This window comes from Microchirus variegatus (assembly GCF_963457635.1).
Source record: "Microchirus variegatus genome assembly, chromosome: 2".
NCBI classification, from domain to species: domain Eukaryota; kingdom Metazoa; phylum Chordata; class Actinopteri; order Pleuronectiformes; family Soleidae; genus Microchirus; species Microchirus variegatus.
This window is the reverse complement of record NC_139803.1, coordinates 44,040,940-44,065,829: the sequence shown is the minus strand read 5'-3', so window position 1 is coordinate 44,065,829 and position 24,890 is coordinate 44,040,940. Positions and strand designations below refer to the sequence as shown.

General features: G+C 41.8%; 1 protein-coding gene across 1 annotated transcript; it reads left to right on the top strand.

Moving 5' to 3' along the window:
• Nucleotides 1-1,580: 1,580 nt before the first annotated feature.
• LOC310942396 (uncharacterized protein) lies at nucleotides 1,581-22,554 on the top strand (the record flags this gene model as incomplete). Its single annotated transcript, XM_083907776.1, has 18 exons — nucleotides 1,581-1,668; nucleotides 6,533-6,569; nucleotides 9,541-9,581; nucleotides 10,984-11,053; nucleotides 11,161-11,296; nucleotides 12,491-12,683; nucleotides 12,768-13,582; nucleotides 13,631-13,775; nucleotides 14,763-14,834; nucleotides 15,274-15,583; nucleotides 15,817-16,081; nucleotides 18,885-19,073; nucleotides 19,981-20,039; nucleotides 20,153-20,406; nucleotides 20,640-20,668; nucleotides 21,923-22,097; nucleotides 22,194-22,309; nucleotides 22,430-22,554. 18 exons carry the CDS (start codon nucleotides 1,581-1,583, stop codon nucleotides 22,535-22,537), a joined length of 3,102 nt encoding a protein of 1,033 aa, XP_083763902.1. The 3' UTR covers nucleotides 22,538-22,554.
• Between the last annotated feature and the right edge of the window lie 2,336 nt (nucleotides 22,555-24,890).

Below are 24,890 nucleotides of genomic sequence, written 5' to 3'. Positions count from 1 at the left end.
TGTTCATTTTTGTCTGTTTTGGCCATTTTTCATTGTTATCTTAGGTAATTTTTCCCTCTTTGTCTTATATTCCTGAACATTTTTGTCTTTATCATCATATTTATTGTAATTTCTGGTCGTTTCTGTCATTTTGTGATAATATTTCTGGTCACTTTTTGTCTTTTTTATGATTATTTTGTGCCTTTCTGGTCATTAGCATCACTTAACTGTCATTTTGCCTCATTATTAGCATAATCTTTGTACCTTTATTTGATTGTTTCACTTGGAAGATTGATCTAGCGATTTAGACCAAACTGTTAAATCCGCAATCTGTTAATTTGATCAGATTTAAGTCGACCATCTAACACACAAATATTGCTCTAGCGCTTTAAAGCTAACTGTTATCGTGTCTTTTTGTGGTTGTTTTGTGTCATTTTACTTTTAAAGGTCATTTAGCATCACATTTCCTCTCATTTCCAGTCTATTTGTTGTTGTTTAGCATCATATATCTGGAAATAACTCTCTTTTTCAATCACAAATGTGATCTCGTCTCATATTTGTGGTCAGATTTAAGGTAGTTTGTTTGTTTTTAATAATTTAGCATCTCTTTGACTGTTTCACACGGAAGGTTGATCTAGCGCTTTAGACCAAACTGTTAATCCTCAATCTGTTAATTTGATCAGATTTAACGCACAAATATTGATCTAGCGCTTTAAAGCTAACTGTTATCGTGTCTTTTTGAGGTTGTTTTCGTGTCATTTAGCATCACATTTCCTATCGTTTCCAGTCTATTTGTTGTTGTTTTGCATCATATACCTGGAAATAACTCTCTTTTTCAATCACAAATATGATCTTGTCTCATATTTGTGGTCAGATTCAAGGTAGTTTGTTTGTTTGTGATAGTTTAGCATCTCTTTACGATTATTTGGTGCCTTTCTGGTCATTAGCATCACTTAACTGTCATTTTGCCTCGTTATTAGCATAATCTTTGGACATTTATTTGCTTTATTAAATCCTCAATCTGTGAATATGATCAGATTTAACGCACACATATTGATCTAGCGCTTTTAAAGCTAACTGTTAGCCTGTCTTTGTGGTCATTTGACACGCTGTTGTTTGCTAGGCTAATTGTTTTTTTTTTTTCCTGCTCGCGCACCCTTTTTCTCCCAGTCCGTGACGTCACGGGGCCGGTGCGCGTGCAGCAGCTGTGCGTGATGAGCTCGCGCCGCAGCAGCAGCAGCAGCAGCCGGGCAGAGTAGAGGAGGAAGGACGAGGGAAACTTTAGCCGAAACTCTGCCCAGTTTGACGCGTTGTTTTACACAAAACAGCGGCTTTCAACGACGTCGACGCCGCCGTCGCTGCCGAACGCGACGTCGGAGTGTGTGTCCGAGCCGGAACTCGGCTTCGGCGGGGGAAGTTGACGGTGTTATATCGGGAGAAGTTGTCGCGGGGTCGCGGAGCTAATGTTGTTGTTGTTGTGGTTGTGGTGGATGTTAGCGACGAGACAACAGCAGCAGCAGGAGGAGAAAGAGGAGTGTTGACCCAGTTCCTTTTACCCGAGACAAACCGAGACAAACACGGAGAGAAGGAGGAGCAGCGACATGGCCGAGGCTCGGTCTGAGGAAGACGAGGAAAACATGAGGGACACCCGGGAACAAGTGGTCCGACGGCAGCCCCGCTCCTCCGGAGGTAAAATAAACCCCCAAAATACACAAAAATCGTACATTTTTCACACTGAATCCAAGTGATATTGATCATATTTATTGATAAGTGCTGAACAATGAAGTTGTCACGTGTCAAATAGCACCTTTTTTAATAATAAAAATAAGGTCTTTCACTGGAACTTAATCTAGCTAGCTAATCTGTATCTATCGCCCCCTACTGGCACACAAAAAACACGTTTTATGACCTTGAAACTTTCCCGTAAAACATGACGTCATGAATATTCCTCGGACAATATATATACAATATACTTATATAGGACAAGTAAAAAGTTAGGTGAAAATAGTTCATAGATAGCTCGTGGATTATTTTGACATGCCACCAGGGGGAGCTTCATCTGTCCCGTCATTCCTGGACAATCGCACTTTATTATGACCCTGTTTTCTGCTTAAAAAAACACACAAAAAAAAGATATTTCCTAGCATGTGTTTGTATAGTTGCGTCACTAAGTCGTGTTTACTTAGTAAAGTCAATTTTCGCAACAGAACAAACAATTTCTCCCACCAAAAGCATATTTTTTGACAAAAACACTAGCGATGTCAAACGTTAACGCGCCATGTTTACGTGACTCCGCGTCGTTAAAATGAGTCTCTAAAGTTAACGCTAACCTTTAAAAAACAGACGCACACGCACGCAGTACACGGGTACGCTGGTTATTTTGTTAGCGCTGCTCTCTTCCTTTAATAAACAGACCGCTCCAGGTCCACTGTAGGCTAACGCTAACGGCGCTAAAGGGAGCTAATGCAGATAACGGAGCTAACTGGTAAGCGGCGCCTGCGCCTGGACTCCGGTGTTGCGGCACGTAAACATGGCGTCACGCGCGCCTTTTTCCGGTCAGTCGTCATGGAAACGTGTAATGCGTTAACCTTTTGCACGGCACTAAAAAATACAATGGATTGCACTTATTTGGATAATCCACTCACACACACACACACACACACACACACACACACACACACACACACACACACACACTGGGATTATCCTCCAGCTCTGTGGTATTTCTAGCTTCCCTGTAAAATCTAACACTGTGCTGACAAAACTTTGAACAGACTGGACTTAAAATACACTTTTAATGTGCTTTTCTTGTGTGCCGAATATAAAGTTGTCACTTAACGATAAAGTCCGTTTTGACGATATAGAAATAAAGCACACGTGTGAGTCGGGGGTTAGCGTTTACATTTTAAAATGCTCAATTTTTAAAGGAGAGTTTGGTTTAGTTTTGAAGCTGAATCGAATCGTCAATTTCAGGTTTATAAACTTCAGTTTCCTGTTGGGAAAGTCCGTCAAACATATTCTTAAACGATCGCAGACTTAGTAGAACAAGCAATAGGGGGCACTCTCTCTCTCTGAGCCGCTCTGTGATTGGTCAAAGCCTCAATAACTCTCCCACACCAAAGCCCATAGAGAAAACCAGTGATTTTAGCATCACAGCACACAGGAGTTCACAGGAGTTGTTGATCCACTGCTGCCTCCATCACTAACTTACAATGACTGATTTTGTCAATTCGGCTTTAAAAAACCTTCATTATAACATACCTCAGTGACACAAAGTGACCACACGAGGCAGCAGTAGACCAGTAGCTCCTGTGTCCCTGTGAGCTAAAATCACTGATTTTCTCTATGGGCTTTGGTGTGGCAGAGTGAGTGGTTTACAGTGAGATAAAGACTTAAACGTACTCTGAAGGTATCGTAGACGTGAACTGACGTATGTTTCATGAGCTAAGTCTTTTGTGAAGTGGCTAACATCAGTATTTATCTGCCAGTGGTGTCATATGACGATTAGGTTTGTTCAGATACGATGATTTTTGTGTGTTTTTATGAAACAAATTCTCATTTTTGACTAGTTTCAGTCTGTGTGTGTGTGTGTGTGTGTGTGTGTGTGGGTGTGACCCTCTGAAACCCAACGCCATAAATTCTTGTATCAACAGGCATCAGCATATGTCATCATGTGGGTCAAAGTTCTCTTTCTCACACACACACACACACACACACACACATGCACACACACGCACACACACACAAACGTGATGGTGCAGGCCTGAGCCAACACTTAGAGCCATTAGTTAAACGTCAGGAAAACACTAGTTATAATTGTGTGAACGAGACAAGCGTATAATTTGACCTCACCTCAATGACTGGTTATATCTTTGGAAACGTTACAGCATCAGAGTCTGGAGATGTTGTGATGACACACATTCACTCTAAATTCACACAATTGTTTTTCAGAGTCTTAAATGTGAATATTTTCAAGTTTCTGTCATTTTTCAGCTTCTTAAATGTGAATATTTTCACGTTTCTGTCATTTTTCAGCTTCTTAAATGTGAATATTTTCACGTTTCTGTCATTTTTCAGCTTCTTAAATGTGAATATTTTCACGTTTCTGTCTTTTTTCAGCTTCTTAAATGTGAATATTTTCTACTTTCTGTCATTTTTCAGCTTCTTAAATGTGAATATTTTCTACTTTCTGTCATTTTTCAGCTTCTTAAATGTGAATATTTTCACATTTCTGTCATTTTTCAGCTTCTTAAATGTGAATATTTTCACATTTCTGTCATTTTTCAGCTTCTTAAATGTGAATATTTTCACGTTTCTGTCATTTTTCAGCTTCTTAAATGTGAATATTTTCACGTTTCTGTCATTTTTCAGCTTCTTAAATGTGAATATTTTCACGTTTCTGTCATTTTTCAGCTTCTTAAATGTGAATATTTTCACGTTTCTGTCATTTTTCAGCTTCTTTATTGTGAATATTTTCAAGTTTCTGTCATTTTTCAGCTTCTTAAATGTGAATAATTTCAAGTTTCTGTCATTTTTCAGCTTCTTAAATGTGAATATTTTCAAGTTTCTGTCATTTTTCAGCTTCTTAAATGTGAATATTTTCACGTTTCTGTCATTTTTCAGCTTCTAAAATGTGAATATTTTCATGTTTCTGTCATTTTTCAGCTTCTTAAATGTGAATATTTTCACGTTTCTGTCATTTTTCTGCTTCTTAAATGTGAATATTTTCATGTTTCTGTCATTTTTCTGCTTCTTAAATGTGAATATTTTCATGTTTCTGTCATTATTCAGCTTCTAAAATGTGAATATTTGTCAGATTAGATTGAGAATCTTTGTTTACAACATTCCTGCTCTGTGTGTGCGTGTACGTGTGTGTGTGTGGATTTAACGACAGTCTGAGATGAATTTCTCTGGCGTCTGAGGTTCGTTAGTTTCCTCCACAGTCGACTTTATGTTTATGAAACACAGCTGCACCATTTAAATGTTGGAAGATTTTCAAAATAATCTTCAAAACTGAAATTAAAGCTGATTTTTCCACATTTACAATAAAAAAAACAGGGATCGAAATACTGTATATTTAATAAATACAGAACTATTGCATTTATTAAAAAAAACACATCATTGGTTGTCCATTACCACAGGGTAGCGGCAGTAAGCATTTAGTGCATGAAACCCAACCCAGCAGTTTTCAGAATAAAAGGGCCAAACAAAACCTCAAGACTGTAGTTTTCAAAATAAATGTCTTTAGATTCTGTTGGTTGATGCGAACAAGAAACCCATAGTTTTCAAAATAAATGTCTTAGATTCTGTTGGTCCACACAAACAAGCAACCCACGGTTTTCAAAATAAATGTCTAGGTTCTGTTGGTTCATGCGAACAAGCAACCCATGATTTTCAAAATAAATGTCTTAGGTTCTGTTGGTTCATGCGAACAAGAAACCCATGGTTTTCAAAATAAATGTCTTTAGGTTCTGTTAGTCCACACTCACAAGCAACTCATGGTTTTCAAAATAAATGTCTTTAGATTCTGTTGGTCCACATTAGCAAGCAACCCATGATTTTCAAAATAAATGTCTTAGGTTCTGTTGGTCCACATTAGCAAGCAGCCCACGGTTTTCAAAATAAATGTCTTTAGATTCTGTTGGTCCACACTAACAAGCAACACACGGTTTTCAAAATAAATGTCTTTAGGTTCTGTTGGTCCACATGAACAAGCAGTTCACAGTTTTCAAAATAAATGTGTTTAGATTATGTTGGTCCACGCCAACAAGTAACCCATGGTTTTCAAAATAAATGTCTTGGGTTCTGTTGGTCCACAGTTAAAAGAAAACCAGAGTTTAAAAAAAAAGCCATGTATTCATTGACAAACATGAGGTCATGAGCAGGAAGTAGCGCCTCCCGGTGGAGTTGACAGCTGTTGTCGTCCTGGGAAGCTTCAGTTTCCCTTTGACCTTTGACCTCTGCGAGCAGCAGCAGAGTTTTGCTGAGTCATGCGTCGGCGTGTTTGAACGCAGCTCTTTGTCGTTCCTGCTGCAGCTCAAACATCTGGAAGTGATCGAGCAGCTGATGACTCCAGCAGAAACACCGCCGCTGTGGGCCAATCACGGCCCGGCTCTGTGTCAGCTCCCCGCCAATCGGGAAGAGGGTGGGCGGGGCCTTGTGACGTCCAGAGAAGGGAGAAGAAGAGGAAAGAAAAGAGGGTTTTCATTTTATCTGGACAGAGGAGGAAAAGAAGACGTTTGGACAAACGTTTAGATTTTGAGACACTTTTCAGGAAGTCGAGTCGACGTGGTTTATCAGTGCGAGGAAGGAAGGAAGGAAGGAAGGAAGGAAGGAAGGAAAGGAGACAAGGTAGTAAAGGAGGAGAGTCCTCACCGACAGAGGAAAATCCAGTCGTCCAGTTTTTTTTTTTTTTGCATCGTCAGCTGTTTAAAAACCTAAAGTGTCCTCACTTTCAAATCTTCTGCTTTCGGCTTTCGTTTTAATTCCATGTAGTCTCTACAGGTGGCGCTGTTGTCTCTGTCACTGTGTTAATCCTGATTTGTCTCCACAGGTCGTCCCGGCAGACGTAAACCAGAGCATCGTCTCAGGTGAGACACTATTCTTTTTTCTTCTTTTTCTGCTGCTGAATCCACGCCAACACGCCTGGAAACACACGTCACATGACCACAGCCGTCAGCTGTAAACAGGAAGTAGTTCACGCACAATCCTCCTGCATGAAAAACAGCAAAACACCAATACACAACACTGTATTTTTCAAAATAAATGTCTCAGTTTTCTGTTGGTCTACGCGAAAACTTAACACACAGTTTTCAAAATAAAAGTATTAATTTATGTTAATCCACACTAATACACAGCACTGTAGTTTTCAAAATAAATGTCTCTTTTTTCTGTTGGTCTACGCTAAAACGCAACCAATCAGTTTTCAAAATAAAATAATTAATTTAGGTTTATCCACGCTAATACACAACACTGTATTTTTCAAAATAAAAGTATTAATTTCTGTTTATCCACACTAATACACAGCACTTTAGTTTTCAAAATAAAAGCATTCATTTCCGTTTATCCACACTAATACACAACACTGTATTTTTCAAAATAAAAGTATTAATTTCTGTTTATCCACACTAATACACAGCACTTTAGTTTTCAAAATAAAAGCATTCATTTCCGTTTATCCACACTAATACACAACACTGTATTTTTCAAAATAAAAGTATTAATTTCTGTTTATCCACACTAATACACAGCACTTTAGTTTTCAAAATAAAAGCATTCATTTCCGTTTATCCACACTAATACACAACACTGTATTTTTCAAAATAAAAGTATTAATTTCTGTTTATCCACACTAATACACAGCACTTTAGTTTTCAAAATAAAAGCATTAATTTCCGTTTATCCACATCAATACACAACACTGTAGTTTTCAAAATAAAAGTATTAATTTCTGTTGATCCACACCAATACACAACACTTTAGTTTTCAAAATAAAAGCATTCATTTCCGTTTATCCACACTAATACACAACACTATTTTTCAAAATAAAAGCATTCATTTCCGTTTATCCACACTAATACACAACACTGTATTTTTCAAAATAAAAGCATTCATTTCCGTTTATCCACACTAATACACAACACTGTATTTTTCAAAATAAAAGTATTCATTTCTGTTTATGCACAACCCAGCATTTTTCAAAATAAAAGTATTAATTCATCCACAATAATACACAACACTGTAGTTTTATGTTGGTCTATGTTAAAACCGAACCGTGCAGTTTTCAAAATTAAAGTATACTTTTCTTTTTATTCCACACTAATACACAACACTGTAGTTTTCAAAATAAATGTCTCTGTTTTCTGTTGATCTACACTAAAACCTAACCCACGGTTTTCAAAATAAAATTATCCATACTAATACACAACACTGTAGTTTTCAAATTAAATGTCTCAGTTTTCTGTTAGTCCACATTGAACAACATCCCATAGCTTTCAAAATAAATGTCTTGGGTTCTGTTCTTCCACAATTAAACAAAATAAAAGTGTGACTTTACACACTAAAACACGACCATGTGGTTTTCAAAATAAAAGTATCATATTCTGTTAGTTTTCACAGTAAAAGTCTCCGTTGTAAAACACCCCCCCATAGCAACAGTGGTGTGTTCTTAGAGTCTTTGTCTTTGAAGAAGATGAATAATTTGTAGCAGCAGTTGAATGTTTGATGTGACCCACTTTTAAAACACATGGTTTTCTCTCTTTGATCTTCAACTGTTTCCATTTAAGAAAAACTTCTTCTTCTTCTTCTTCTGTGTCCTCTCAGCCTTTCACCTCCTCAGGTCTCTGACTCTGACTCACTCCTCAAAGTATTTGGGCTGCCGGCTGGTTGGCATGGCAACCAGTCTGAGAAGTCACAGGGTTTAAAGACTCTGTGTGTGTGTGGGGGGGGGTGCGTGTGTGTGTGTGTTTTATTGGGGAAGGGGAGTCTCAGTATGGTGAGGAGTTTTCTGCTGTTTGGCAGCAAACGGGAAACTCCCACACCAAAGTCCCTCACTCTCCCACACCAAAGTCACTTACTCTCCCACACCAAAGTCCATAGAGTAAACCAGTGATTTTAACATCACAGCACACAGGAGTTCACAGGGAGTTGTTGATCCACTGCTGCCTCCATCACTAACTTACAATGACTGATTTTAGTTAATTCAGCTTTTAAAATATTTAATTTAGACTTAACTCAGTGACACAAAGTGACCACACGAGGCAGCAGTAGACCAGAAAGCTCCTGTGTCCACAGTGAGCTAAAATCACTGGTTTTCTCTAAGGGGTTTGGTGTGAGAGAGTGAGTGGTTTTACAAACTTCAGTTTCCTGTTGGAAAAGTCCATCTAACAGTGAGATAGAGACGCGAACGCGTTCTTAAAGACGTCGTAAAGTTGCTTAAAAAGACATTTAAAGACGGTTAAAGTTCAGATGACCTCAAACAAACGGCTGCTTTTAGAGCCTGAAAAATGACGTAATGTGATTTAAACGAGAGGCTGGAAAGTTCTTTTTTCTTTTTAAGTTTTTTTTTTTTTTACTGATGACTCCGCAACTTTATAAAAAAATGACCATGGAGGTTTAACTGTGAAGTGACCAGTGCAGTACAAACGTGTTTTATCGTTGTCTGTTTTTCAGCGAGACGACAGAGAAGGAAATGAGGGAGTGTTGTTTTTCTCTGTTTTTATCTGTGTGTGTGTGTGTGTGTGTGAGTGTGTGTGTGTGTGAGTGTGAGCGAAAGAGGGGAAAAAAAAATTCCTGAGTCAGTTTCCCTCTTATTTCAAAAAAGTTCCCGATCGTCCCCGTAGGGGCATCTTTGTTTGTTTGTTTGTTTGTCGTCTCGTGTCTTAAAGCGTCGTCTTTGACAGAAAACAGACGGAAAAAACATCGTCAATTTAGCCGAGTGGACGGGGACGGGCGAGCGAGCTTCGTTTGTCACTGGAAAACAGACGGAGAGAGAGAGAGACGTACGAGGTTAAACTAAAACAAAGTGACTCACGGTTTCCTCTTCTCTTCTTTTTCCTCCAGTCAAGGTCCACTGTCGTCCATCAGAGCCGTCATCAAGAGAAGTGAGTCTTCTTTTAACCTGTGTGTGTGTGTGTGTGTGAGAGGTCAAAGGTCGGCCTGTGTTTAGTCCTTATTTGTTTATAAACCACTCACTCTCCCACACCAAAGTCCATAGAGAAAACCAGTGATTTTTAGCTCACAGGGACACAGGAGCTGCTGGTCCTCTGCTGCCTCGTGTGGTCACTTTGTGGCACTGATTTAAGTAGCAATTAAATATTTTAAATTCATTAAAATCAGTCATTGTAAGTTAGTGATGGAGGCAGCAGTGGATCAACAACTCCTGTGAACTCCTGTGTGCTGTGATGTTAAAATCACTGGTTTACTCTATGGACTTTGGTGTGGGAGAGTGAGTGGTTTACAGACGTCAGTTTACACAAGGAAAAGTCAAAGTGTAACAGTCAAAGGTCGACCCGTGTTTCGTCGTAGACTAAATATAATTTGTCATCACTTCAATAATCGCTCAATCTTGTGTTTTAAAGAGTGTTTTTTTGATGAAATTAACCGTGAATTAACAAATTAAAACAATGAACGAGTCATAATCCAAAAATCTGTCTATAAATATGTTGCTATTTTTCATGTATTCAGCAGTTTATACACAACCCTGCATTTTTCAAAATAAAAGTATTAATGTATCCACATTAATACACAACACTGTCGTTTTCAAAATAAATGTCTCAGTTTTCTGTTGCTCTACACGAAAAACGCAACCCAGCAGTTTTCAAAATAAAACTAGTCGTTTCTGTTTATCAGCACTAATACGCGACACTGTGGTTTTCAAAATAAATGTCTCTGGTTCTAATTTATTAAACAAAATAAAAGTGTACGCACAAAAACACCAACTATGTGGTTTTACAAAATAATGTATTGTAGCTTAAATATGAATAAAAAAATACACTTTGATTAATGTAAATAAAGCATTAAAATCTGCAAAGAAACATGAATAAATGTCGTCATATTTTGGTGATATATTTGCTCATATTTATTATTTGTTCACGTTCTTTTCTTTTATTCAAAGCTGTTTGACGTTTGGTTTTTGCTGTGTTTTACGTCGTCAATTATTTATGGACTTTATTTAATGATATTTCTGTCACACTAAGTGGCAGGAAAGGAACAAAACTGTTCTTTTTTATGAATAAATAAAATGTTTCATAGCAAATGAGTTTTACATGTATGTATATTTATGTGTTTGTGTCAAAAACAGACTTTTATTTTCTCTAATTTAGTTTATTTTTGTTTTCTCCACTTTAGAGTTTAAATAAAATCCAAATTTTGACGAATTCTTCACTTTAAAGCTGCTGTAGTTTGACGTTAATTGAACATAGGACACTTTGAATCAAAGAGACCGTATCCGTGTCCACGTGTTTGACGCTTTTATCGTCTGCTGTTTCCCCGTCTGTGTCTCAGCGTCCACCAGGTCCACGTCTGTCTCTGAGACGTCCAGAGACAGAGACAGAGAGAGGGACAGGGACAGGAGGTGAGAGAACGACGCTGTTTAATCTGTTTAAACGTTCAAACTAAATATGAACTTTTTCATATAGTGAATCTGTAAACGTGTGTCTTCTGCTGACTTCCTGTTGCCAGGCGACCAGAGATCACCATCCTGTCTGCAGAGCCTCTGAGCGCAGCGTCCTGGTTCCCCGGAGCCTCTGGAGGGTTCCCTCCTCCTCCTCCTCCTGCTGCACAGATCTGGGGATCCACCATCCCTCCAGCCGTACAGGTGATCAGCTGATCTGAAGTCAGTTTCATGTTTCACGTCTTTATCTTCACTGTCAGACAGACTTTTGCAACAGGAAATTGACGTTTCTAAACCACTCACTCTCCCACACCAAAGCCCATAGAGAAAACCAGTGATTTTAACATCACAGAGACACAGGAGTTCACAGGAGTTGTTGATCCACTGCTGCCTCCATCACTAACTTCAAACGTCTTATTTTGACAATAAGGCTTTTAAAAACCTTCATTTCAATGAACCTCAATGACACAAAGTGACCACACGAGGCCGCAGCGGACCAGCAGCTCCTGTGTCCCTGTGATGTTAAAATCACTGATTTTCTCTTTGGGCTTTGGTGTGGGAAAGTGAGTGGTTTATAAACGTCAATTTCCTGTTGCAAAAGTCTGTCTGACAGTGAAGATAAAGATGTCACCAAAGTCACTCACTCTCTCACACCAAAGTCACTCGCTCTCCCACACCAAAGTCACTCACTCTCCCACACCAAAGTCACTCACTCTCCCACACCAAAGTCACTCACTCTCCCACACCAAAGTCACCCACTCTCCCACACCAAAGTCACCCACTCTCCCACACCAAAGTCATTCACTCTCCCACACCAAAGTCACTCACTCTCCCACTCCAAAGTCACTCACTCTCCCACACCAAAGTCACTCACTCTCTCACACCAAAGTCACTCACTCTCTCACACCAAAGTCACTCACTCTCTCACACCAAAGTCACTCACTCTCCCACACCAAAGTCACTCACTCTCCCACACCACAGTCGCTCACTCTCTCACACCAAAGTCGCTCACTCTCCCACACCAAAGTCGCTCACTCTCCCACACCAAAGTCACTCACTCTCCCACACCAAAGTCACTCACTCTCTCACACCAAAGTCACTCACTCTCCCACACCAAAGTCACTCACTCTCCCACACCAAAGTCACTCACTCTCCCACACCAAAGTCCATAGAGTAAACCAGTGATTTTAACATCACAGCACACAGGAGTTCACAGGAGTTGTTGATCCACTGCTGCCTCCATCACTAAGTTAAAACGTCTTATTTTGGTGAATTCAGCTTTTAAAATATTTAATTTAGACTTAACTCAGTGACACAAAGTGACCACAGGACTTTGGTGAGTGAGAGTGAGTGGTCTGAACTAAACTTGGTGTTAATGATGCTTTCCCCGTTCCTCAGCCTCCTCCTTCCTATGAGGAGGTGATCAGAGAGAAGACGCAGGAGCAGGTTCTCCTGCCGCCGCTGCCTCCATCTTCTTCCTCCTCCTCTTCCTCCTCCTCTTCCTCGTCGCGTCCCGCGTCCTCCATAACCATCGCCACACAGACGGACACGGGGTCCGCTCCAGGTCCCGGCGGCGGTGGCGGCGTGCAGCGTGAGTGTCGCTCGCCGTTGTTTTCACGTTCGTGTTTGATGTTTGTTTGTAAATAATTGAGTTTTTTCCCTCCCCCCCGTGTAGCGAGACGACCAGTGAGACCGCCGCGGCCATCTTTCTCTCACGCTGAAGACGTCACCACCAGCCAATCAGCACTCGGCGCCGACACAGACCTGTTTGCGCCGTTGACTCCGCCCACCTGCTCCCAAACCGAGCGACCTAGACCACGCCCCCGCTCTAAGCTCCACCTCCAGCCAACCGGCGGCGGCGGCGAAGTCCAAGTCCAGACTCTGGTGAAACTGCGTGATGACGGTTTGGCCACGTTAGCAGCCCGCGCCGGAGCTAACGCTAACGCCGCCGCAGGAGTGAGTCAGGGGAAGTACCTGCAGGAGCTGCTCCAGGCCTTCAGCTCCGACGACTGGGGCTTCCCTGAACGCCACAGCGACAGCAGCGGCCAATCAGAGAGCGAGGAGGAGGAGGAGGAAGAAGAAGACGACGGCGAGGACATGGCCGCTCTGAAAGCGAGGATTCAAGCCTTCGAGCAGCAGGCGGCCGACGAAAGCTGCGGCGATGCTGCGGCGACGAGACCCGAACCCCGGCCACGCCCCCGTCTCCAGGGACAGCACGCCAAATCCGCCCCGCCCACCGTCGCACCCAAGCCCAAGAGCTTCTCACAAGCTCCGAAACCGTCCAGCAAAGTATTCTGGGAAGACGGCGGGTCGTCGTCGTCGGCATCCGAGGCCGAACCGCAACCGGTCAGGACGGCCGAAAAACCCACACTCGCACCGAAACCACAGTCCCCCACTGAGACGCTCCCGCCTTCTGTCCCCGCCCCTGTCCCCGCCCCTGTCCCCGCCCCCAGGCCCCCGCCACCCAAACTCACCCACTCCCTCAGTGACGCCTCCTCCTCCTCCTCCTCCTCCTCCTCCTCCTCCTCCTCCTCCTCCACTAACCCCAGACCTCCACCCAGACCCGCGGTCGCCCCCAGAGGAAACCTGGATAAATCCTCCCCGACTCTTCCCCCCAGACCCTCGGTGGAGGTCAGCAGCAGAGCGAGGGCGGAGCCTACAGCTGACGAGGCGCAGGAAACGGGTCAGTGTTTCCTGTTTACGATCAATCAACTCATATTTATCTTATTTGTTGACATTTTTCAGGAAACTGAAGTTTGTAAACCACTCACTCTCCCACACCAAAGTCACTCACTCTCTCACACCAAAGTCACTCACTCTCCCACACCAAAGTCACTCACGCTCCCACACCAAAGTCACTCACTCTCTCACACCAAAGTCACTCACTCTTCCACACCAAAGTCACTCACTCTCCCACACCAAAGTCACTCACGCTTCCACACCAAAGTCACTCACTCTCCCACACCAAAGTCACTCACTCTCTCACACCAAAGTCACTCACTCTCCCACACCAAAGTCACTCACGCTCCCACACCAAAGTCACTCACTCTCCCACACCAAAGTCACTCACTCTCCCACACCAAAGTCACTCACTCTCCCACACCAAAGTCACTCACTCTCCCACACCAAAGTCACTCACTCTCCCACACCAAAGTCACTCTCACTCACTCTCCCACACCAAAGTCACTCACTCTCCCACACCAAAGTCACTCACTCTCCCACACCAAAGTCACTCACTCTCCCACACCAAAGTCCATAGAGTAAACCAGTGATTTTAACATCACAGCACACAGGAGTTCACAGGAGTTGTTGATCCACTGCTGCCTCCATCACTAACTTACAATGACTGATTTTATCAATTCGGCTTTTGAAAAACTTTGCTCAGATTGACCTCAGTGACACAAAGTGACCACACGAGGCAGCAGAGGACCAGCAGCTCCTGTGTCCCTGTGAGCTAAAATCACTGATTTTCTCTACGGGCTTTGGTGTGGGAGAGTGAGTGGTTTACAAACTTCAGTTTCCTGTTGTCTAACAGTGAAGATGAAGACGTGAACGTGTTATTAAGATATATCTAAAATAATCTAAACCACTGAAATATGACCGTCGTGGATCAACAAAGCATGCTGGGAAACGTTCAATAATCATTTTGTCTGAATCGTTTTTGTTTCAGTGAGAGAAGGAAGTGTTCGTCTCGGCGTCTCGACCAAACCGACAGCTGTGACCTCACCACGCCGAGCCAGCGGTGAGTGTGTGTGTGTGTGTCCGTGTGTGTGTGTGTGTGTGTGTGTGTGTCTGTGTGTGTGTGACTAAGCTGGATGTAGCTGTCGTACAAGGGAGTGTTTGAAAGCTTAGAGATGCAAATCTCACTTGTGAAGTGGCTGGAATATGCAAAAGTGTGTGTGTGTCTCTCTGTGTGTGTGTGAGGGAGGGTTTTATCACGCAACCCCCAGTATTGTGAAAGACAAGTGCTGTGATTGTGTGCAAAGAAAATGAGCCCCACTGTGTGTGTGTGTGTGTGTGTGTACAAGTGCTGTTTCCCATGATGCAACTATTCAAACAGCACCTTATTAAAGCTGGGGTCGGAGATTTCATTTCTGCGTCTATTCATCACAAAAATGTGGCTTTTCATTTTTGATTTATTCATTTTAATCTGAATGAAAATTAATCTGAATCATTTTCAGCTCCAGCTCTGGCTCCCAAACCCAGTGGAGCTGCTTCTCAAACGTCTCTAGACCCAAACCCAGTTCCGGTCAAACCTGCAGGACCTGCAGCTCCGGCTCCAACTCCGGCTCCGGTCAAACCTGCAGCTCCGGCTCCAGTTCAGGCTCCAGCTCCAGTTCCGGTCAAACCTGCAGCTCCGGCTCCAGCTCCAGCTCCAGCTCCAGCTCAGGCTCCAGTTCCGGTCAAACCTCCAGCTCCAGCTCAGAGGAAAAACCCGGTGATTCCAGTCAGAGCAGAAAGCTCCAGCTCTGACCCTCCTCTTCCTCCACGGTAACATTTCCTGACTCACTCGACGATGTTCAGCAGAGTCTGACACTTTAATAAGCTTTATATTTGAATAATAATCATTTAAATTTAACCAAGTTAAACCAGTTTTTTTTCTTTTGGTGCAGATAAAATAACAAATAAACCTTAAACCCACTTAAGAGTTTAAATTACACAGCCTTAAAGTGCATCACACTCTCTGTTTAAAATGCTGACTCGTGCTCCATCGTCTTCTTCAGGCCCTCAAGTGTTAAGCTCCTCCCCCTCCGTCCTCCGCCCATCAAATCCATCCCAGAGCGACCTCCGCCTCCAGCCGTCACCTCCGCCTCGGCTGGCTCCGCCCCCGCAGCGTCACCGGCCAGTCAGTGTTCACCCTCGCAGACTCCTCCTACTCCTCCTCCTCCCACGCCTGTGACGGCCAATCAGCAACAAAGAGTCCCAAAGAAAGGACCTCCTCTTCCTCCGAGACCCAAACCTGGACATCCACTTTACAGCAGCTCCACGGTACACACACACACACACACACACACACACACACACACACACACACACACATTCATTCTTGTACTTGCTGCATACTGAGGACTGGGTTGCTGACAGTGAGGACCAGCATTTCCACTTTATAAATCAACACAATTACAAATATCTACTTCATGAATCACAACTACAAAGAACTTCTGGTTGCAGTACCATAAAATGACTGCAAGTGGAGCCCCAGAGCAAAAAGGGCTGGAAAACTTTTTTTATTTTATTTTATTATTTTTTTGGTCCAAAATGTGAAAAAAAAAAATGTACCCAAAATTTTTGGTCCAAAATGTGACAAAAACGTCACACTATACTGTCGTCCAAAATTTGAAAAAAAAAATGTACCCAAAATTTTTGGTCCAAAATGTGACAAAAACGTCACACTATACTATGTCGCCCAAAATTTGAAAAAAAAAATGTGCCCAAAATTTTTGGTTCAAAATGTGACAAAAACGTCACACTATACTGTCGTCCAAAATTTGAAAAAAAAAATGGACCCAAAATTTTTGGACCAAAATGTGACAAAAACGTCACACTATACTGTCGTCCAAAATTTGAAAAAAAAAAATGTACCCAAAATTTTTGGTCCAAAATGTGACAAAAACGTCACACTATACTGTCGTCCAAAATTTGAAAAAAAAAATGTACCCAAAATTGTTGGTTCAAAATGTGACAAAAACGTCACACTATACTATGTCGCCCAAAATTTGAAAAAAAAAATGTGCCCAAAATTTTTGGTTCAAAATGTGACAAAAACGTCACACTATACTATGTCGTCCAAAACTTGAAAAAAAAAATGTACCCAGAATTTTGGTCCAAAATGTGACAAAAACATCACACTATACTGTCGCCCAAAATTTGAAAAAAAAAATGTACCCAAAATTGTTGGTTCAAAATGTGACAAAAACGTCACACTATACTATGTCGCCCAAAATTTGAAAAAAAAAATGTGCCCAAAATTTTTGGTCCAAAATGTGACAAAAACGTCACACTATACTATGTCGTCCAAAATTTTTAAAAAAAATGTACCCAAAATTTTTGGTCCAAAATGTGACAAAAACGTCACACTATACTATGTCGCCCAAAATTTGAAAAAAAAAATGTGCCCAAAATTTTTGGTTCAAAATGTGACAAAAACGTCACACTATACTGTCGTCCAAAATTTGAAAAAAAAAATGGACCCAAAATTTTTGGACCAAAATGTGACAAAAACGTCACACTATACTGTCGTCCAAAATTTGAAAAAAAAAATGTACCCAAAATTGTTGGTTCAAAATGTGACAAAAACGTCACACTATACTATGTCGCCCAAAATTTGAAAAAAAAAATGTGCCCAAAATTTTTGGTTCAAAATGTGACAAAAACGTCACACTATACTATGTCGTCCAAAACTTGAAAAAAAAAATGTACCCAGAATTTTGGTCCAAAATGTGACAAAAACATCACACTATACTGTCGTCCAAAATTTGAAAAAAAAAATGTACCCAAAATTTTTGGTTCAAAATGTGACAAAAACGTCACACTATACTATGTCGTCCAAAATTTTTAAAAAAAATGTACCCAAAATTTTTGGTTCAAAATGTGACAAAAACGTCACACTATACTATGTCGCCCAAAATTTGAAAAAAAAAATGTGCCCAAAATTTTTGGTCCAAAATGTGACAAAAACGTCACACTATACTATGTCGTCCAAAATTTTGAAAAAAAATGTACCCAAAATTTTTGGTCCAAAATGTGACAAAAACGTCACACTATACTATGTCGCCCAAAATTTGAAAAAAAAAATGTGCCCAAAATGTTTGGTTCAAAATGTGACAAAAACGTCACACTATACTGTCGTCCAAAATTTGAAAAAAAAAATGGACCCAAAATTTTTGGACCAAAATGTGACAAAAACGTCACACTATACTGTCGTCCAAAATTTGAAAAAAAAAAATGTACCCAAAATTTTTGGTCCAAAATGTGACAAAAACGTCACACTATACTGTCGTCCAAAATTTGAAAAAAAAAATGTACCCAAAATTGTTGGTTCAAAATGTGACAAAAACGTCACACTATACTATGTCGCCCAAAATTTGAAAAAAAAAATGTGCCCAAAATTTTTGGTTCAAAATGTGACAAAAACGTCACACTATACTATGTCGTCCAAAACTTGAAAAAAAAAATGTACCCAGAATTTTGGTCCAAAATGTGACAAAAACATCACACTATACTGTCGTCCAAAATTTGAAAAAAAAAATGTACCCAAAATTTTTGGTTCAAAATGTGACAAAAACGTCACACTATACTATGTCGTCCAAAATTTTTAAAAAAAATGTACCCAAAATTTTTGGTCCAAAATGTGACAAAAACGTCACACTATATATACTATGTCGCCCAAAATTTGAAAAAAAAAATGTACCCAAAATTTTTGGTCCAAAATGTGACAAAAACGTCACACTATAATGTCGCCCAAAATTTGAAAAAAACTTTGATAAAAAAATTTTTGTCCAAAATTTGACAAAAACATCATATCTTGCCCAAAATTTGAATTATATTTTTTGACAAATTGAGTAAAGCATGTTTTAGCAACCTGAGGAAGTGATTTCAATGAAAACAAAGTGAGGACCGACCAAAATGTCCTCACTTTGTAAAAATGACCTCACTTTGTTGGTTAAAAACCCCTCACTGGTCCTCAGTATGCCGCAAGTACAAGAACACACCCACCCACCCACACACACACACACACACACACAGAATATTTATGCTTTGACCTCGTGTCGTTTCTAAACGTGTCCCACAGAAACAGGAAGTGCTGATCGTCCTCGACGACCCCAGTCCTGCTCCGCCCCCGGAGGATCTAAGCCCCGCCTCTCCTGTCACCAGCTCAGTGTCTGAGTGTCTCCTGGACATGGAACCAGAACCAGAACCAGAACCAGGAGTCCACCAGGACAGCGAGTGTAAACCCAGCCTGGACCTGTCACAGTCTCAGGTACTGAAACACTTCATAAGCTGTAGTTTGTAAACCACTCACTCTCCCACACCAAAGCCCATTAGCTCACAGGGACACAGGAGCTGCTGGTCTGCTGCTGCCTCGTGTGGTCACTTTGTGTCACTGAGTAAAGGCTAAATTAAATATTTTAAAAGCCAAATTTCTTAAAATAGCACATTATAACTCAGTGAGGAGTCAGCAGTGGATCAACAACTCCCGTGAACTCCTGTGTGCTGTGATGTTAAAATCACTGGTTTACTCTATGGACTTTGGTGTGGGAGAGTGAGCGGTTTACAAACTTCAGTTTCCTGTTGGAAAAGTCTGTCTAACAGTGAAATAAAGACGTGAACGTGTTCTAAAGATACTGTAGACTTAAACTGATGTGGATTTTATGAAGTACAATAGGTTTAATTAACAAAAAACTGACATTTGTAAACCACTCAGTCTCCCACACCAAAGTCACTCACTCTCCCACACCAAACCCCATAGAGAAAATCAGTGATTTTAACATCACAGAGACGCAGGAGTTGTTGATCCACTGCTGCCTCCATCACTGAGTTACAATGACTGATTTTGTTCAATTCAGCTTTCAAAATATTTATTTTCGACTTAACTCAGTGACACAATTTGACCACACGAGGCAGCAGAGGACCAGCAGCTCCTGTGTCCCCTGTGAGCTAAAATCACTGATTTTCTCTATGGGCTTTGGTGTGGGAGAGTGAAACTTCAGATTCCACAAGGAAAAGTCTGTCTAACAGTGAAGATAAAGACGTGAACGTGTTATAAAGACGTCGTAGTCTTTAACAGATTTTAGATTTTAGAGTGATTTCTCTCACATCCCTGCAGCAGCCATGTTTTTCTTCTCCTTTTAATTTGAGTGATGATTGTGTTTCCTCTCTCTCTTCAGTCCATCCTACCTGTGCAGCCTCCTGAGCAGAAAGAACAACCAGATGCTGCTCCTGTCAGGTGTGTGTGACACACACACACACACACACACACACACACACACACACACACACACACACACACTCCCCTCCCCCCCCGCTGAACTCCGGTGCTCCGTGTTTTCTTTGTCGCAGCGGCCCGCGCTGCGTCGCCCTCTTCGACTACGAGGGCGAGGAGGAGGACGAGCTCACCTTCTCCCAGGGCGACGTCATCGCTCTCCTGGAGCTCGTGGGGCAGGATTGGGGGCGGGGCCAGATCCACGGGCGAATCGGGATATTCCCGCTCAACTTCACTGAGGTGACGGAGCCGCCGCCGCCGCCGCCTCAGACGGTGAAAACGTCACCGGAGGAAACGACGAAAACGCCGCTGGATACGACGGAGACTTCAGGTGAGTTAAAGATTCCTACGGTTTCTTTTCCGTTTGTTTACTCAAGTTTATTGATTTATGGTATTATTATGTGACGAGTTCTGCACTGAAGTATTTAACTAACTAAACCGTGTTTGTTTGTTTTTTAAACTGGTTTCTCTTTGTTTTCCTTCTCTTTACCTTTTATCTGTCACTTTTGCTCCCGTTGAATGTTCATTTTCACTAAACGTAAACACTGTCTTTTATTTTTGCAGCGAAGACGCCGCAGGACTCTAACGCTGAGGTGAGTGAGCGCCGCGTTCTTACCTCACACCACCAGAGGGCAGTGTCTGATGCAGTGAAGATTAGAAACTCCTCACTGGGAGTTTAGTTTTGTTTTCTTCTTTTATAAAACACCTAAATACCTTTTTATTTCACCCTGGCTTTCAAAATAAAAGCCTGACTCGTTTGAGCGGTAACAGGAAGGTCGGGTTTCACTGATGGTCACATGACCTAATCTGACTTTAACTGTAGTTGTTATTGTTGTATTTCTATCTTTTTGAGGACATTTTGTCTGTTTCTTATATTTTTAAGGGGCCTTTTTCACTGTTTTCACCCAATTCTAACCCTAAAACCAGGTCTTAAGGTTGAGGGTTAAAGGTTAGGCACTAGCTGTAATGGGTAAGGTTAAGGTAAAGGGCTGAAGTGTCCTCACTAAGAGAGAAAAACAAGTGTGTATGTGTTTGTGCTTGTATTTCTATCTTTTTGAGGACGTTTTGTCTGGTTCTTATATTTTTAAGGGGCTTTTTCACTGTTTTCACCCAATTCTAACCCCTACTTGTATTTCTTCTTTTTGAGGATGTTTTTCAGGTCCTCACATCTTTAAGGGGATTTTTCAGGGTTAGGACCTGTTTTTGGGGTTAAGTTAAGGGTTAGGCACCTAGTTGTGATGGTTAAGGTTAATTTAAGGGGCAAACGTGTCCTCACTAAGATTAAAAAGAAGTTTATGTCCTCACTTGTATTTCTATCTTTTTGAGGACGTTTTGTCTGGTTCTCAAATCTTTAAGGAGCTTAAGACCTGGTTTTAGAGTTAAGTTAAGGGTTAGGCACTAGCTGTGATGGTTAAGGTAAGGGGCTAATGTGTCCTCACTAAGATTAAAAAATAAGTTTGTATGTCTCTGTACTTGTATTTCTATCTTTTTGATGACGTTTTGTCAGGTTCTGATATCTTTAAGGGGCTTTAACAGAGTTGAGACCTGGTTTTAGGGTCAAGTTAAGGGTTAGGCCCGAGCTAATGGCTAAGGTAAGGGGTTTAGGAACTGCATTATGTCTCTAATGTGTCCTCACTAACACATTTATGTGTGTTTGTACTTGTATTTCTGTCTTTTTGAGGACGTTTTGTCTGGTTCTCATATCTTTAAGGCGCTTAAGACCTGGTTTTAGGATTAAGTTAAGGGTTAGACACTTAGTTGTGATGGTTAAGGTTAAGGTAAGGGGTTTAGGGATTACATTGTGTCCTCGCTAAGATATAAAAACCTGTTTATATGTGTGTGTGTAGTCCGAGGAGTGGGCGTTGGCTCTGTTTGATTACCCCGGTCAGGCTGCAGAGGACCTGTCCTTCCACAAGGGGGCGCTGATCCTGGTGACGGAGCACGTGGACGCCGAGTGGAGGAGAGGAAGACTGGAGGGGAGGGAGGGGCTTTACCCGGCCGCATTCACACAACCCTGCCACGGTAACACACACACACACACACACACACACACACACACACACAGATGATGTCATCGTTAGATTAGATTAGATTAAACCACTACTTCCTGTTTTCCAGCTCGGCCAATCACAGAGCAGCAGCAGCAGGAAGCGGCGGCGGCGGCGGCGTCTAAAGGAGCGGCGAAGGCGTTGTTTGACTTCACGGCGGAGAGCGAGGACGAGATCTCGCTGAAGGTGAGTGAGATTCACGAGGACGTCGGTGGCGGCGGTCACGTGATCAGGTGTCGTGTTTTTAAACCACGCCCCCTCCTCCACCCTCCCCCCCCCCCCTCCCATCTGTGTCTCGTCCTGCAGGTGGGTGACATCATCACTCAGGTGGAGGCTGTGAATGAGCAGTGGATTGTGGGAGTTGTGGGAGGGAGACGCGGGAATGTGCCCAAGAACTACGTTTGTCTGCTCTGACGACAAACTAAACGGCGAAAACTAACGTCGTAACGAACGATTTGTTAATCTGAACGGATTAAGAAATCGCTCGGTGTCGGACGTTGCGATCTTTTAACTTCGTGGAACTGGAATTTAGCGTCAAACTTTCGAGCGGGACATTTCAATGGGACGAGGGACATCTCAGTGAGACATTTCAATGGGACGTCTGTGAGACGCTTCAATGGGACGTACCAAGAAGGTTCAATGGAACATCTGAGTTGGACATTTCAATGGGACGTCTAAGTGAGATGCTTCAATGGGACGTCTCAGTGGGACATTTCAATGGGACATCTCAGTGGGACATTTCAATGGGACATCGCAGACATTTCAATGGGATGTCCAAGAAGTTTCAATGGAATATTCAGGTCGGACATTTCAATGGGACTTCTTTGAGACGCTGTAATGGGATGTCCAAGAAGGTTCAATGGGACATCTGAGCTGGACATTTCAATGGGACATCTAAGTGAGACATTTCAATGAGACGTCTCAGTGGGACGTCTGTGAGATGCTTCAATGGGATGTCCAAGAAGTTTCAATGGAATATCCAAGTGGGACATTTCAATGGGACATCTCAGTGAGACATTTCAATGGGATGTCCAAGAAGGTTCAATGGAACATCTGAGTTGGACATTTCAATGGAACGTCTAAGTGAGATGCTTCAATGGGACGTCTCAGTGGGACATTTCAATGGGACATCGCAGACATTTCAATGGGATGTCCAAGAAGTTTCAATGGAATATTCAAGTCGGACATTTCAATGGGACATCTTTGAGACGCTTCAATGGGATGTCCAAGAAGGTTCAATGGGACATCTGAGCTGGACATTTCAATGGAATATCCAAGTGGGACATTTCAATGGGACATCTCAGTGAGACATTTCAATGGGACATCTGTGAGACGCTTCAATGGGATGTCCAAGAAGTTTCAATGGAATATCCAAGTGGGACATTTCAATGGGACATCTCAGTGAGACATTTCAATGGGATGTCCAAGAAGGTTCAATGGAACATCTGAGTTGGACATTTCAATGGAACGTCTAAGTGAGATGCTTCAATGGGACGTCTCAGTGGGACATTTCAATGGGACATCGCAGACATTTCAATGGGATGTCCAAGAAGTTTCAATGGAATATTCAAGTCGGACATTTCAATGGGACATCTTTGAGACGCTTCAATGGGATGTCCAAGAAGGTTCAATGGGACATCTGAGCTGGACATTTCAATGGAATATCCAAGTGGGACCTTTCAATGGGACATCTCAGTGAGACATTTCAATGGGACATCTGTGAGACGCTTCAATGGGATGTCCAAGAAGTTTCAATGGAATATCCAAGTGGGACATTTCAATGGGATGTCTGAGATGCTTCAATGCAATGTCCAAGAAGGTTCAATGGGACATATGAGCTGGACATTTCAGTGGGACATCTCAGTGGGACATTTCAATGGGATGTCTCTGAGATGCTTCAATGGGACATCTTAGCTGGACACTTCAATGGGACATCTTTGAGATGCTTCAATGGGGGATGTCCCAAGAAGTTTCAGTGGAACATCTCAGTGGGACATTTCAATTGAACGTCAGATCGTGAAGTTTCAGTTCAATGTCTTTCTCGAGACTTTTCAACAGGAAGTACCAACGGATCATTTGAGCAGGATTTCTCAATGGGACGTTTCTGTAGGACACTTTTGTGTGTGGGACGGAATGTTGGACACTTCTGTGGAACATTCGATCGGGATATTTGAGCGGAACGCTTCGACGAGGCGACGTCTCAGTGTCCGTCTTCTGTTTGATGTCTGAGTCGGACGATGACGGACTTTTCAGTCGGATGCGTGAGCAGCTTTTTCACCGTTTGGATCGCGACCACAAAAGTGTTTAATGGGTTTTTTTTCCTCCACAAAAGATAATTTCACGAAAAACATCGTAAACCTAACCATTTCTTTTCAAATGCAAACTTTTCACAGTGCTGCACGTTATCTATTTATTTTTTCCCCAGATTAAAACTGACACTAAGGGCGAAACGGTACAACACTATAAAAAATGCTAATGCTAAGCTAACGTCTCAATGGAATGAAGTTAAAGAAATTCATTCTTTAACGGAAGCGAATAACGCAACTTTTTGTTGACTTTTAACCTAATTTAAAACACCCTGATGACTGATACAAAGTGAACCACAGACTGATGACGCATCTATCGCAAACTTTACAGTTCGTCACCTAAAAAAAACGATTTATTGCTTTTTTTTTTGTCTTTTGCGACGTTCACGAACGTTATCTCCTCCATTTTCCGAAGACGTCGGCGAATTGCGGCGTTCTCCGATTCACTCCCGACATTATTC